This window comes from Heteronotia binoei, chromosome 2 (genome assembly GCF_032191835.1).
Source record: "Heteronotia binoei isolate CCM8104 ecotype False Entrance Well chromosome 2, APGP_CSIRO_Hbin_v1, whole genome shotgun sequence".
In the NCBI taxonomy this organism is placed as follows: Eukaryota; Metazoa; Chordata; class Lepidosauria; order Squamata; family Gekkonidae; genus Heteronotia; species Heteronotia binoei.
This window is the reverse complement of record NC_083224.1, coordinates 111,105,351-111,121,498: the sequence shown is the minus strand read 5'-3', so window position 1 is coordinate 111,121,498 and position 16,148 is coordinate 111,105,351. Positions and strand designations below refer to the sequence as shown.

At 43.9% G+C, this 16,148-nt stretch overlaps 1 protein-coding gene across 1 annotated transcript in view; it reads right to left on the bottom strand.

The window, feature by feature from the left end:
• ZFYVE9 (zinc finger FYVE-type containing 9) overlaps positions 1-16,148 on the bottom strand; it is a 73,926-nt gene that overhangs the window by 42,564 nt on the left and 15,214 nt on the right. Inside the window, exons 4-7 of the mRNA XM_060231810.1 lie at positions 14,647-14,746; positions 7,270-7,446; positions 872-1,041; positions 460-583 (exon numbers count right to left, since the gene is read on the bottom strand). Of these exons, the coding sequence (XP_060087793.1) occupies positions 460-583; positions 872-1,041; positions 7,270-7,446; positions 14,647-14,746 (571 nt within the window). The remainder of the gene's footprint in view (positions 1-459; positions 584-871; positions 1,042-7,269; positions 7,447-14,646; positions 14,747-16,148) is intronic.

Here is a 16,148-nt window from a genome sequence, read left to right as displayed (position 1 = left end):
TAGTGAGTACTCTAAGGTGGGAACCTACAGTCAAGGGGGAATATTACACTGGATAGCCACTGAGAAGCTTGTAATGCCCAGCCAATTCTTGTTTTCCTAGACTCAGAGCATTTTATATTTTAAGTTTATATTTTTAGTTGCTGTAATCCCTGTGCTTTTTCTTATGTTTTATTTTTAAAAGTGCATTGCGAAATCCCACTGTTCTTCACTTTTCCATTTTAAACAAAATATCACAAGAGTTTTAAGCATGTTTGAATTTTAAGTTAAAAAAATCTTTAATTGTATTTGTCTGTTTCCTTTATACAGTTTATATCTCCACTACCTACCATTACATTTTATGACACACATGGCCAGCCTTACAAATTCCCATTTATGTCAGATCCAGCCTAAATGAGTTCAACATCCCTGCTCTAAAGTACATTTCAATTGGTTACAGATAGTCTACTGTTGTGCTCTCACCTCCTTTTACCCCAGTAGAGATGAGAATTGGAGGAAGACCATCTTCCGGAATAAGGTTCATTGCACTGCCAACTGGACTTCCAACCTGAGTTATACTTCTAGAAAATGTCAGAGTGTTTTCAGTCTACAAGAGGTGACAAACAAATACAACATAAAGTGTAAATCTGGATAGCCTTCACTAAGTCAACAAAGATAAAAGAGCAATCTGTTCCACAAAATTTTATACAAAAGAAATATATTGACAGCTAGCTCATCTGTAGAAGTACCTGGGAATTAACAGAAACCACTCCTCCCATACAACTAGGTACAAGGAGCCATTTTCCCCCAGTGTACACTGTATCACAAATATTTAAAGAACCAATAATATTTGAACTGACCAATATTCCATGCAACAAATCAGGTTATTTCTCACCTCTGCTGGTGAAGTACTGTTGTCTATAGGCTTGCTTGGATCATGTGACACTGCTAGTGTTCCTGTGGAGGCTGTTCCAGCCACGGTCAACTTTGCTGCATCAGCTACTTCTCCATTGGGTAATATGCCATCTGCAAACCAAACACGTCTTTGTTCTCTGGGCTGAACAACTAGGGAAAAAGGTAAGACAGTTTAACAGAAGTGTGTGCATCAAGCAAAGTGAAAACAAGCATCTGCAACTTATAAAATAGTGGTGAAAGAAAAAATATTTAAATACAAAGTAAGAAGAGCAGTGATTGGAGCTTGAATGCTAACCAAGGCCATGATCCAAAACAGAGGGGGGGGGGAGTTTGGATACAACAATAATTCTCACAGCTGAAATCTTAAAACTTGTTAGCAAACCTACAGATCTCTAAGAATTGCTGCAGCAGAAACAGCAAGCAAAGTGCAGCCTCTGAACACAGTTCTCCGGTGGTCTGGACAGTGGGTCGGTCCGACTACTGGGTATAGGCTCCTCCTCCTCTTCACAGGGTCGGGTCTTCAAACGATCCAGAGAGGGGGGGAGTGGCCTATACCTCCCAGCTCCCGCCAGTTTTTTTCCCGGCCCTGCACTGAGCAGGACGGTTCTTCCAGGAGCGCTTCAATAAGCGCAGAAGATCCAGAGAGAAGATTTAAGACAGGCCGGAAGCGTAGGGTCTTACCCTTACAACGCCGGCAGGAGCAAGCCTTTGGGGTCTACTCGTTAGTAGACCGCGGATCGTTCGGCTGGGCTCCGTGACGCTCCGTTTCCCCACAGCCGCGTGTGGAACGGAGCGGAGGCTGAAGAAAGAGGCGACAGAGGGCTCGGATTACGGTGCGTTCGATCGCAGCGGTCATCCGACGCCGGCTCTTTCTTGTGGCTGGGACCGGACGTTTTTTGGCTGGGAAGCCTGGTGACGTCGGTCTGCGCAGCGGAGAGCGGTAAGCCTTCCCGGGACGGAAGCGTTGGGCCCCGTCGGTCTGGAACTCTGGAAGAGGGTTCCCCCTTTTCACCTTAATGCCTCATTTTGTGGAATTGGGGCTTGAAGGGGGGGGAGAGTCCGTTGCGTTGTGGCTCTTAAGAGCTGAAGGCAAGACTCCTCAGGTTTCCTTAAGGGTGTGACGGAGTCTGCCTATCCCCCATTTTGAGTGCCTTTTCCCGCGCTTTTTCCTATGCCCTTGCTCTCACTTCCTTTTAGGGACGAGGAGAGCAACAAGATGGCGGCCAGCTCACAGAGTAACTCCCCCAGCGAGTGTGATCTGCCCCTCCTTTCAGACAACCTGACCCCTCGACAAGAAGCTCAGAGCATTGATCTTACGGGGGAAGATGCCAAAATGAACTTATTGCAGTGGCTAAAAAAGGAGATGTTAAAGGAATTGGGGCAGGATTTAAATCAGCAATTGGGCTCTTCTGCTTCATTGAAGGGACAGAAGAAGTTAGGTGGAAGAAAAAGAGGCAGAGATCTTAGCCCTTGTGACACCTTGGAAGATCGGTCCAGGAATAAGCCCCTGCCAGATTTGGAATTTCCCCTTCCGAGTTCTGCTGAGGAGTCAGAGGGCTCTGATCAGCAGTCAGATAAGGAAGATGGCGAGCTTTCTGAGGAGGAAGAACATCCTGATACCGTGCAGTCCAGGCTTTTTCCCCTCGAGTACTACTCTAAGTTGCTCCCCAAGGTTTTGAGGACCTTAAACTTTGTAGCCACACCCAAGGAGAACGAGGATTTGGATCCTGATCTCCCTACAGGGGATATGATGCCAAAACTGAGTAGTGCCCAGACAGGGGTCCCCTTGCCAGCACCCTTTTTTGCTTTAATTAAGGCTGAATGGGAGCATCCGGCCAAGCCAAAGGCTAACCATCAGGTCCTCTCCAAACTCTACTCGCTTATCCCACAGGCCACTAAGAGATTAAAGCTGCCTACAGTAGATGACCCTGTAACCAGCCTGATCTCTAATTCAGTCCTGCCCATGGATGCAGATGGTTTACCCAGGGATCCATGTGACAGGAGGATTGAACAAGCTCTTCGTAAGGAATTTGAAGCTAATGCATGGGCCATCAAAGCGTCTACCACTTCTTCTCTGTTTGCTAGAGCAATGTGCACCTGGGCCAATAATTTGGCGTCAGCAGAGAGTGGAGCCCCTAAGGAGTTCAAAGATGAACTAAAAAAGATTGCCCTATCTGCTGCCTTTGTAGCTGACAGTTCTTTGGATACCATGCAATTGGCAGCCAAGGCCATGGCTTGCGGCGTGGCTGCACGACGCAATATTTGGCTGCGCAATTGGGAGGCTGACACGGCAGCACAGGCTAGAGTCGCAGCGGTTCCCTTTAAGGGTTCCCTATTGTTTGGGGAAGACCTGGACAGGTACCTCATTGAGAATAAAGACAAGAAGAAGGTTTTACCTTCTAAGAGTAAAGACTCAAGGCAGAAGAAATCCTTTCCTGCCTTTCGTGACTCCAAGAAGCCTTTCCGACAGGGTTCCTTTCGTTCTTTTAGAGGAAAGTGGCATCAAAAGGGACGTGACTCCAAGCCCTATTTTTCGGGAAAGCCCGACCAAAATGCTAAGAACCCCTCCAAAAAAGGGGGATCCCAATGACTATGCCTATCCTCAGACGGTAGGAAAGATAGGCGGCCGCCTTTCTTTATTCGTAAGAGTTTGGAGACAGTCAGTTCACGACAAATGGGTCCTAGAAGTGGTAGAGCAGGGCTATACCTTGGAATTCCACTCCCTTCCTCCCAACCATTTTCGTTGGGTCCCACGGAAAAGAGATGTGATTGCTCACAGGGCTATGATGTCAGCTATTCATCACTTGTTGGACATAGGGGCAATAGAGCCCGTCCCTGTACCCCAACGAGGTTTGGGAGTTTACTCAGTTATATTTTTGGTTCCAAAAAAGAACGGGGAGTTCAGAACTATCCTGGATCTGAAATGGCTCAACAAGTTTGTCCAGACAAGACATTTCAAGATGGAAACCCTTCGGTCAGTATTACCAGCCATTCAGCCCCAGGATTTTCTGGCCTCCTTGGATCTATCAGAGGCCTACTTACATGTTCCCATTCGGGAATCACACAGGAACTTCCTTCGGTTCTCCTACGGGGGGAAACACTACCAGTATCGAGCTCTTCCTTTCGGCCTGAAGTCATCGCCCCGAGTGTTTACCAAGATCCTGGTGACCCTGGTGGCGGAGTTGAGGTTGCAGGGAGTAGCTCTCTTTCCTTACCTCGACGACATTCTGGTGAAGGCGGGGTCTTACCAGCATTGTCTAGAAGCCACGCAACAAACAGTGCTCTTGCTACGGGACCACGGGTTTGTGATAAATCTAGAGAAAAGCAATCTCCTCCCCTCCCAGAGGCTTGTGCACCTGGGGGTGGAGATAGACACTACTCTGGACAAAGTCTTTGTGACCTCAGAGAGGCAAGAGAGGTTTTGGCTCCTCTTGCAAGAGGTCTTACAGCAGCGCAGGGTCCCAGTGATGAAGTTAGCACGGCTGTTAGGGATGATGGTTTCCTTTCAGGATTTACTTCCTTGGGCCAGGTTCCATACTCGTCCCCTACAGTTGTTCCTACGTCCATTCCAGGAGGTAATAGGGAGGAAAATCCCCAAACTAGTGATCTTACCACCCGGGTTGACATTTCAGCTTCAGTGGTGGATGGACCCAAGCCTTTTTCTTCCGGGCTATCCGCTCCGAGAACCTCAGAGGGTCTGTATGACCACGGATGCCAGCCTATGGGGTTGGGGGGCTCACTCACAGGATCAGATGGTCCAGGGGCAGTGGGAGTCCCACGAGATGAAGCGCAGCATCAATTTCCTGGAGCTCAGAGCGATTCGTCTGGGCTTACAGGGGTTGCAGACAGTAATGAGAGGTCACCACGTACTTGTGAAAACGGACAATGTGACAGCCAAAGCATATGTGAACAGGCAGGGAGGGACCAGGGTAAGGTCGCTACATGCCGAGGCAAAAACTCTATTCGAATGGGCGGAGGTCAACCTTCTGTCGTTAAAGGCGGTTCACGTTCCGGGGAAGGACAACCTTCTGGCGGACTGGCTCAGCAGGCGCTGGTTGGACCAGACAGAGTGGATGCTTCACAGAGACATCTTCAGATTGATTGTGCAGAGATACGGTCTGGTGGCAGTAGACTTGTTTGCCACGGCGGAGAACCGCCAGGTGGACAGGTTTTTTGCCAAGAACAGAGACTTGCGGGCAGAAGGGAACGATGCTCTCAGCGCCGAGTGGCCAGGGGGACTACTGTACGCCTTTCCTCCCCTTCCTCTTCTACCCAGGGTGATTCAGAGGGTGGTGGACTTCAGAGCGGAGCTGGTGCTCGTGGCTCCCTTCTGGCCGAGGCGGTCGTGGTTCCAGGAACTTCTGAGACTGTCGGTTCAGCCTCCCTGGCGACTCCCGAGCAGAGAGGACCTTCTGTCTCAGGGCAGCGTGCTTCATCCGCAACCAGAGTTGTTAAACTTGACAGTCTGGAGATTGAGCGGGGCCAGCTCGAGGAGCTAGGTTATAGTGAGGGGGTAGTGGACACTATGTTAGCATCTCGCAAAGGTTCCACTAATAGGGTGTACAATACCACCTGGAAAGTTTTCTCCGCATGGTCTTCCCAACGGGGATGGGACCCGATTTCGGTTAAGGTGAAAGGAGTCCTTGCCTTCCTCCAAGAAGGGGTTGACAAGGGTTTGTCCACTAGCACGCTTCGGAGGCAAGTGGCGGCCATTTCGTCCATCCAAGGAGTGCGGGGGCGTAAGGCCCTGTCGGCGCACCCTCATATTAAGCGTTTCTTGAGGGGTGTGGCTCTCCTTAGACCTCCACAAGTACACAGGTTCCCTTCGTGGAAATTGAATGTGGTCTTAAAGGCCTTGTGCAAACGGCCTTTTGAACCCATGGCCTCTTGCGGGCTTAAGGAACTGACGCTAAAAACCCTTTTTCTGGTGGGCATCACCTCGGCACGGAGAGTGTCGGAGTTGAGGGCTCTTTCGGTGGATAAGGACTTGTGTACCTTTCATAATGAAAAGGTGGTTCTGAGACCGGACCCATCCTTTATTCCTAAGGTTAATTCGGTTTTCCATAGGTCCCAGGAAATAGTTCTCCCTAATTTTTGCCCTAATCCTCAGTCTCCCAAGGAACGGGATTTGCACTGTTTGGACGTTAAAAGAGCGTTGTGTTTTTATATTGAACGTTCAAAGGACTGGAGAAAGTCCGATTCATTGTTTGTTTCCTTTGATAGGAAGCGCAAAGGACAACAGGTTTCTACGTCTTCCCTTAGCAGGTGGCTTCGGGAGTGTATTGGGTTGGCCTACAAATCCCAAGGTCTAGTCCCTCCGGATGGGATTACGGCTCATTCACTGCGGGGTGCTGCAACATCCGCTGTGTATCGGTCGTTCCCATCACTGGAGGATGTGTGTAAAGCAGCGACTTGGAGGTCGGTACATACCTTTACCAGACACTACAGGGTGGATAAATGGGCGTCTGCAGAGGCGGCCTTTGGAAGGCGGGTGCTGCAACATGCACTCTAAATAGGGAAGCCGGTCCCACCCGGGGGATGTTCAGCTTTGTTACGTCCCAGTAGTCGGACCGACCCACTGTCCAGACCACCGGAGAACGGAAGATTTGTAACACTTACCGTGAAGCTTCCTTCTCGGTGGACTGGCAGTGGGTCGGTCCGGCCCGCCCGATTAAGGTTGAACGGCTTCCTGGGTTTTGGAGATGTATCTTGGGGCCTCGACTGTTCCTTGTTGGGATTGTATTGTTTTCAGTATTGCCAATGTCTGTTTTCAATCTACTATTTTGGTGGTGTTGAAACATAATAAAGGTTTTTTCCTTGTTCATCTGACTTTGCATGTGAATGGGGAGGTTGTGGAAGGTGTTTTTTCCTTAGGGGAGACAGCTTGGATACACCTGGCGGGAGCTGGGAGGTATAGGCCACTCCCCCCCTCTCTGGATCGTTTGAAGACCCGACCCTGTGAAGAGGAGGAGGAGCCTATACCCAGTAGTCGGACCGACCCACTGCCAGTCCACCGAGAAGGAAGCTTCACGGTAAGTGTTACAAATCTTCCGTTCTTTCACATACTCATATTACTATTTTAGAATGCAGACCAACTAAATAAAAGAAATCACTATTTTACCACACAGCATACAGAAACACTACACACTTCTCATTACATAAATATACACAACTCCTCCATTGGGTTAGTCACAGTTCTGTGGATTTTAAAAAGCTGCAGCATACTAACTTGCTCAGAAAATGCATAGCTGAATGGAGATTTCATATCAGATCTTCTCAGTCCAAGCTTCATACACTATCCACAGGAACATGCTAGCTCACAAATTGGTATAAATAAAAAGATAATTGTTTATGGAGGGGAAGGTGGGAGTTCCATACCTTCTGCACCTGGATGCTTTAGGACTCCCACAGGTACCATAACGGTAGGTGGAGGAGAGTTCAGGGCTCCAGAAGCCTGGGCTTGCTGCAAGGGAGGAATGGTAGAACAGTACTCAGCAGGATTATTAGGATTAGGACTCTGGCTTGAGGCACTCATCATGTTCTCCCAGGCTTGGGCTAGGGAAATAAAAAAACACAAGAGAAGGCACTGAGTTCACAAACAGTAACCTTATACCTACAAGCAGCTTTAGGTTTTCTGCCTAGCAGGCCAGCAGTTGCTTACAGGAGGTGGTGGCGGATACAAGCATAGCCAGCTTCAAGAGGGGGTTAGATAAAAATATGGAGCAGAGGTCCATCAGTGGCTATTAGCCACAGTGTGTATATATATGAGTGATACAGAGTGTTGGACTGTATTTTGGACAGAGTTTTGGCCACTGTGTGATACAGAGTGTTGGACTGGATGGGCCATTGGCCTGATCCAACATGGCTTCTCTTATGTTCTTATGCTTTTCCTCTTTATTAGAAAGCACAAACATCAAACAGAAAATAACCCCTATTTTCTCTGGTGCATAAGCATCATAATTAGGCAATGAAGGCAGAGAGAGTTTTCCAAAGGGGAAGAATTGGCTGAGCAGGGGAGGAGGAGCTGTCAATGTGAAACTAACAAAGGAATGGCTCAATTCAAATCTACAGATCTAACCGTGATCAGACCATGGTTAAGAACCCAAGAGATAAGCCTTAGTTAATTAAAGTACTCACATTCAGAGGTCATGACTAACTGGAATTAGATTGAAGACTTCTGTCTTCATTCCCAGTGTACAAGGAGAGAAGGGAGATAGTATACATAAACCAAGTTTGTGCTCAAAATGAACAAACTGAGATCTGTGATGTCTCCACTGAGCATACACATATATAAGATTATGGGACTGCTGATTTAGCTTATGTAAACTTTTAAAACACCATTGTCATCCTAGTCGGGGGGGGGGGGGGGGAGACAGATGCTACTTGCAGTTGATCATTATGATAGATTTTTTTTCATTGCTGTCAGTTTGCATTAGCAACTCATTGCTTCCATATCAGAACCTGCTTATATGCAGAGCCTTTGTATTGGTACTGGACAGCTTGACCCTAATCAAGGGCTTTAGCTCTTCTGGTCCACATACCTGCCTGTCTGGAACAAGCAGCAAGTTATTGGAGACTCAGCTCCTAAACTTGATTCATACTACAGCTGTTTTATTGGCAATAAACAAACAAGTCTGTGCCTCCAGTCCTTTGGGTGTTCGGCACAGATAATGGAGGTGATTTCCAGCCCAAAGAAAGCTGGGAAACAAGCATCCCTTTTCACCTTTGCTGGGAGCTTAGAACACTTGGCTCAGAAAAGGACAGGATTGGGCTCACAGATTTTTCCTTTTGTTTTGAATAGGCAAAACCTCATCATTCAATTAGAAGTGATCTTTATGTGATTTTAAAATATGATACAAGTTTAAATACATTAAATGGAAGATATGCTTCTGGATCAAACAATAGAGATGATCTGACAAGCAGAAAGAAAGCATCAGGACAAATTTACCAGATGTAGATATACAAACGTTAGGTACCAGATAAAGGAGTATGGGCTCAACTTATAAAGTTTATAAATGCTTTTGTTCTTCATCACTAACAAGTTCTCACTAAAACAGAAAGTTTATCAACAAAATTGTAAAAGCATTAAATTTTATTACACTTAACATAAGAACATAAGAGAAGCCATGTTGGATCAGGCCAACGGCCCATCAAGTCCAACACTCTGTGTCACACAGTGGCAAAAAATTTTATATACACACATACACTGTGGCTAATAGCCACTGATGGACCTGTGCTCCATATATTTATCTAAACCCTTCTTGAAGGTGGCTATACTTGTGGCCGCCACCACCTCCTGTGGCAGTGAATTCCACATGTTGATCACCCTTTGGGTGAAGAAGTACTTCCTTTTATCCGTTTTAACCTTTCTGCTCAGCAATTTCATCGAATGCCCACGAGTTCTTGTATTGTGAGAAAGGGAGAAAAGTACTTCTTTCTCTACTTTCTCCATCCCATGCATTATCTTGTAAACCTCTATCATGTCGACGTTTCTCCAAGCTAAAGAGCCCCAAGCGTTTCAACCTTTCTTCATAGGGAAAGTGCTCCAGCCCTTTAATCATTCTAGTTGCCCTTTTCTGGACTTTCTCCAATGCTATAATATCCTTTTTGAGGTGCAGCGACCAGAACTGCACACAGTACTCCAAATGAGACCGCACCATGGATTTATACAGGGGCATTATGATACTGGCTGATTTGTTTTCAATTCCCTTCCTAATAATTCCCAGCATGGCGTTGGCCTTTTTTATTGCAGACGCACACTCTCTTGACATTTTCAGTGAGTTATCTACCACGACCCCAAGATCTCTCTCTTGGTCAGTCTCTGCCAGTTCACACCCCATCAACTTGTATTTGTAGCTGGGATTCTTGGCCCCAATGTGCATTACTTTGCACTTGGCCACATTGAACCGCATCTGCCATGTTGACGCCCACTCACCCAGCTTCAACAGATCCCTTTGGAGTTCCTCACAATCCTCTCTGGTTCTCACCACCCTGAACAATTTAGTGTCATCCGCAAACTTGGCCACTTCACTGCTCACTCCCAACTCTAAATCATTTATGAACAAGTTAAAGAGCATGGGACCCAGTACCGAGCCCTGCGGCACCCCACTGCTTACCATCCTCCACTGCGAAGACTGCCCATTTATACTGACTCTCTGCTTCCTATTACTAAGCCAGTTTTTGATCCACAAGAGGACCTGTCCTTTTACTCCATGACTCTCAAGTTTTCTAAGGAGCCTTTGATGAGGAACTTTATCAAAAGCTTTCTGGAATTCAAGGTAAACAACATCTATCGGGTCTCCTTTGTCCACATGTTTGTTCACCCCCTCAAAGAAATGTAACAGGTTAGTGAGGCAAGATCTTCCCTTGCAGAACCCATGCTGAGTCTTCCTCAATAACCCGTGTTCATCAATGTGCCTACTCATTCTGTCCTTGATAATGGTTTCTACCAAATTTCCCGGTATTGAAGTCAGACTGACTGGCCTGTAATTTCCCGGATCTCCTCTGGAACCCTTTTTAAAGATGGGGGTGACATTTGCTACCTTCCAGTCCTCAGGAACGGAGGCAAATTTCAATGAAAGATTACAGATTTTTGTTAGAAGATCCACAAGTTCAACTTTGAGTTCTTTCAGAACTCTCGGATGTATGTCATCCGGACCCGGTGACTTATTAGTTTTTAATTTGTCTATCAGTTGTAGGACCTCCTCTTTTGTCACCTCAATCTGACTCAGGTCTTTCAACACCCCTTCCAAAATTAGTGGTTCTGGGGCGGGCAAAAAGTTCTCATCTTCCACAGTGAAGACGGAGGCAAAAAATTCATTTAGCTTCTCAGCCATTTCCCTATCCTCCTTCAGTAATCCTTTTACCCCATGGTCATCCAAGGGCCCCACTGCCTCCCTGGCTGGTTTCCTACTTCTAATATATTTGAAAGTTTTATTGTTGGTCTTTATGTTTTTTGCAATATGCTCCTCATAGTCCCTTTTTGCCTGCCTGATCACAGTCTTGCATTTGATTTGCCACAGCCTGTGTTCCCTTTTACTAATCTCACTTGGACTGGTTTTCCACCGCTTAAAGGAGTCTTTCTTACCTTTTACAGCTTCCATTACTTTGTTTGTTAACCATGCAGGCCTTTTCTTATGCCTGTTTGTGCCTTTCCTAACTTGTGGTATGTATTTTATCTGAGCTTCTAGGATTATAGTTTTAAATAGCATCCAAGCTTCCCCAAGGGTTTTGACCGTATGTACCTTTCCTTTCAGTTTCCTCCTCACATGCCTCCTCATCTCAGTGTATTTACCCCTTTTAAAGTTAAAAGTGGTTGTGGCGGTCTTTTTCGACAACTCCCTATTTATACAAACGGTGAAATCAATAACATTATGGTCACTGCTCCCAAGCGGCGCAATCACTTTTACATCTCTCACCAAGTCTTGGGCATTACTTAGGACCAAATCCAGGATCGCCCCACCCCTGGTAGGTTCTGAGACCATCTGCTCCATAGCACAGTCATTGAGAGCATCAAGAAACTCAATCTCTTTCTCTCGACCAGAACACATATTGACCCAATCAATCTGCGGGTAGTTAAAATCACCTATTACAACACAGTTTTTATGTTTAGCCGCTATCTTTAAGCCTTCCATCATATTATAATCATATTATAATCGTCCTTTTTTTAACAAGAACACTTTCAGATTCAAATGTTCCCATGTCATATTCTACTTTGCTACAGAAAGAAGTACCTTTCACAATATTTATTTTGAAATATGCATAAGTTTCCTATCTTAATACTTCTTGTCCTCAAAAAGGTCTCATCTTAGCCACTACTTTTTTATTCATAGTTGCAATACACCACCGCTTCTTGTCATTTTTATCAGCATTCAGGAAAATATATTAATATTTAATACTTTAAACAGCAATTATACTGTGCTAACCCTTTTAAAGAGTACAATAACAATAATCCACGAAATAACAAATTTCTGACCTTTTAGGTCAAGCAGACATTAAATATTTAATGTACGAAAGAGGCAGAAATGTCTAACACCATTGTTAAAATCACTGAACAACGTGTCACTTGCAAGCATTACTTCCCTTTGATGTTCTGTCATTACAACAAAGTTACCAGTGTTTTCCTCTGCTGAAAATGAGCTTCTACAATAATACATAAGTTTTATGACAAAATATTCAATTGCAACTGCTTAACCTGTTGAGAAAGCAGCATTTGTCTCTATTATAAACCAATTACTGGTGCCAGAATTTCAAGGATTCCATCCAGAAAAAAGAAATTCAAGTTAATTTTACTAGAGCTTTTGCGCAAAAACTACAGCTTTGGTGGGTTCCATACTTTCTGTATACAAACATTTTTTTCCCTTTATAACAGTGCACCTCGTGGTCTCACTGGATCGCTTCTACATGCGGCTTATGGCTACCCCAGCCCCAGCCTTATGGCTACCTCTTCCGCCTCAGTTCTTCTTTTTGAATTTTACCTCACGACTAGGAAACTCAAGGGGTGGGTATAATATGGATTTCTCAATACTAGTCTCTTCGGGGGTTTTGTTTTGCTTTCAAATATAAAGTCAGTTTGTAGGGGACCACAGCAGCTTTGATAGCTTTCCCAATATACTGGCACCAGAGAACTTTAAAGTAAACAACAGAAATTTATTAACGTACACACACCGTCTTCAACTGGGGAATGGGAAATATATACATGGGCTATATTGTATCTCAAGCAGTTAACAGTTTCTTCATAGTTCAGGCTTTATAATATCTAGTTCACTTAGGTCTCTCAGGTTTCACAGATCATACAGATTTCACTCTCCAACACTATTCTAGGTTGGCCTCTTGGGTGTAATGTGCCAAGTCTCTTAAATCGACTGGTGTCTCTTCTCCCAGCCCTTCAGAATTCCAGACCCACATTTTTCCCTCAACCACCTTTTTAGCTCTTAAGAGAAGTGTCTCTGTGTCTGTGACCTCTCAGGTCTTTTACTGGGACTCCTTTAGTCACACACAGCCCCTTGGCTGTCTTTATAGAGTGAACAGTGAGCTTTGCTTCTCTCAAAGACTCTCCTCAGCTCCTGTCTCAGCTCCTTCTCAGACCAACTGCTCTCTTCAGCAGTCTCCCTCAGACTCTGTCAGACACTAACTGCCCTCAGCCGTTAGCTGTCAATCACCTCTGAGAGTTCCGAGCACTCTGGCCCCCACCCTCAGATCATCTGACGCAGGTTCTATGCGTCCTTAGTTTTCTTGTTAACCCATTCATTACCGTCACACCCTTGCATTAGCAAAGTAGTGGTCATACTGAACATCCTATTACAATGACAGAGGATTTCCAGAAGAATGAGAAATTTTACAGATGCTCTAAATACACCATGTTCTAATATAACATGTTTGTTTTGACTGATGTTTAGAAAACATTAAGCACCTCAATTTAATGCTCCAACAGCAACAAACAGTTTGTATTTGATTAGAAAAAATGTCAAAGGTGGTTTAAATGTCATATTCAAACAAATTCAAAGTTTTTGTGGAAATTCTTTTTATTGCAACTTGTACTTGTAAAAATTTAAAGGCACTACACCCATTATATCCTTTAACATGGTATTAACTTAGGGGGAAGCACTGAAACTGCTAATGCACTAATTTTAGCAAACCTGAAGAACTTTGCATGATATACCATAGTTATGGCTGTCCATTTCAACCAACTATTACTCTCATCCACAGAAGTTATTAGGACACTTTGTCACATGCAGAACTTAATTCCATATCAGAGTGGTGATATTGAATTACCTATACAGTATTCTTTCCATCATGTAAAGGGAGACATAGCAATAAAAATTTCAGCTTTGATTTCAATTTGGCTTGCATAGTCAATCAGGTAAATTCATAATCTTAGTTTTTAACTAGGATTATTATATTTATTTGTAACTTTATCCTCAGTACCCCAGTTTACAAATCACCAACACATGTGTACTTTTAACACATTCCTAGGGATAATGAACTGGAAAACATTACAACTAAACTGTCAAGCTGAATAATACTATACTGGCAATGACATCCATTCATTGTTATTGCAATCACAGAACAAAGAAATGGAAAAAATTTCCACCTCACATCTCTGCCTCTGAAATGGTAGAAAATTGGACTATTCCAGTAAGCCTCTTTGAATAAACTAGAGGTTATGGATTTGGATGGATTATTTATTTATTTATTTTCAGGATTTATATCCTTACTCTCCAGAAACCAGTTCAAGAAGCCTCAGAAAGCAAAACCAGCAATAAAACCAGCACAAACAAATTACAGACATAATCTGTCTGTAAAATTCATAAACAGCTCTCAAGCTATAAAAAGGTCAAAAAAAATGGCACATTTCAATTAAAAGTGTGAGTAAAGAGAAATGTTTTGGCCTGGCACTTGAAAGACAATACAATACCTGTTAGGCAAACTCTTAACAAACCACCACTGAAAAAGCTCCATCTTCAGTTATCTTCTTTACCTCTGCAGATAAACATGCAGAAAGCTATTTGGAAATACTGGAGGGTTTGAAAGGCTGTCCTTATACCATGGTCTCAAGCTATTTACGGCATTAACAATAAGAACCAGCCTTCTGAATCTTACCAGTATGAAAATAATTTTTCAAATTACAATCAGCTCCAATAGGAACACAAAATATACTAGAAGATAGTATCAGTTTCACTCATGCACATGGATGGTTTCCCTATAGCACACAGTCAGCAGAATGTTACTTTTAGTTCCTCCTCTATTACTTACCATTCATTAGTACTGAATGGCAAATTACACACACTCTGGCTTCCTTTCTGTCCATATACAGCAGTTTGCATTTCAGACTGCAGCAGGCTGCACAGAAGACCTTAAATAAACAGGAGAAATATACTCAGTCACTTAGCAGTCTCTTATGATTTTGACAGAATTCTGTGTAAATTACCTGTGTAGTCAGGTCTAATTTCTTCTTTTTTTGTAACACTACAGGGGAAATGGTCAAGTTGGATAGCCGTGTTAATCTGTCTGTAGCAGTAGAAAAAAATAAGAGTCTGGTAGCACCTTAAAGACTAACAAAATTTGTGGTAGGGTATGAGCTTTTGTGAGTCTTCTAATAGATTTTGTTCAAGCACAGAAACTATACAAGCTTCAATGCAAATACAAAAAAAATCTACCATCATTGTTGAATTGGCATTTAATTTCAGAACAATATTATTATAAACTATAAGGTAAAAATAAAAGTATGAATATCACTAATGTTTACAGAAGGCTGAACTGGCAGCATAAGGAAATACTGAACACAGAACAGAGATAAATACTCTCCACTAATATCATTCATATACTTTAAAATTAATCTAACTAATCTAAAATTCCATAGTAGCTCTCAACTAATAGGCCATGAGAATAGCCAAGATGCAATTCATAACGTTTATCTCCCAAGCAATTAAGTGAAGATCCTTCTTCTTTTTGCCCCATTGCATTAGCAACCAGAAGGTATAGAAGAAGAAAGCTGGAGCATAAAATCATTCTCAGGCAAACAGCAGATCAGAGCATTTGGTGCTATTAGAGGCTATTTGTTGTACCCCTTTTTAATTATGCTGAAAAACATAAAATAATGTATAAACCAAAATTAGGCATTCACATGTATGCAGGATTAAAATCTTACACTATATGTATTAATTATTTTTTCACACAAAAAAGATTATATCAGCAGCACCCAAATGAAATAAGAACTATGCCAGGTCAAACCACTGGTCCATCTAGCTGCTAGCATCTTGTTTCACCCAGTGAAACTGTGGCTATTAGCCACAGCTTATTGTTGGAACTCTCTGTCTGGGGCAGTGATGCTCTGTATGCTTGTGCTTGAGGGAGGGGAACTGTGGGACAGCTTCTAGCCCCACTGGTGGACCTCCTGATGGCACTTGGGGGGTTTTGGCCACTGTGTGACATAGAGTATTGGACTGGATGGGCCGTTGACCTGAGCCAACATGGCTTCTCTTATATTCTTAGTGGACAACCAGTTGCCCTGAAAGGCCAAATAACAGTGCATAGAAGCCAGCTCTCCAACAGATGTCTCCTAGGAATTGGTCTGCAGAGATTTGCTGCTTTGCATCATGAAGACTCTCTTCTGTCATCTTGACTAGTACCACTGGATGAAAAGCTTCAAAAAGGGAGGCTGAGTAGATGTAATAAACAGAGGGTGGCAGCTTTCTCCTCAGCTCCAGGCATGCACAGCCAATGCTCACCAGAGCAGAGAAGAAAGCCTGCCAAAA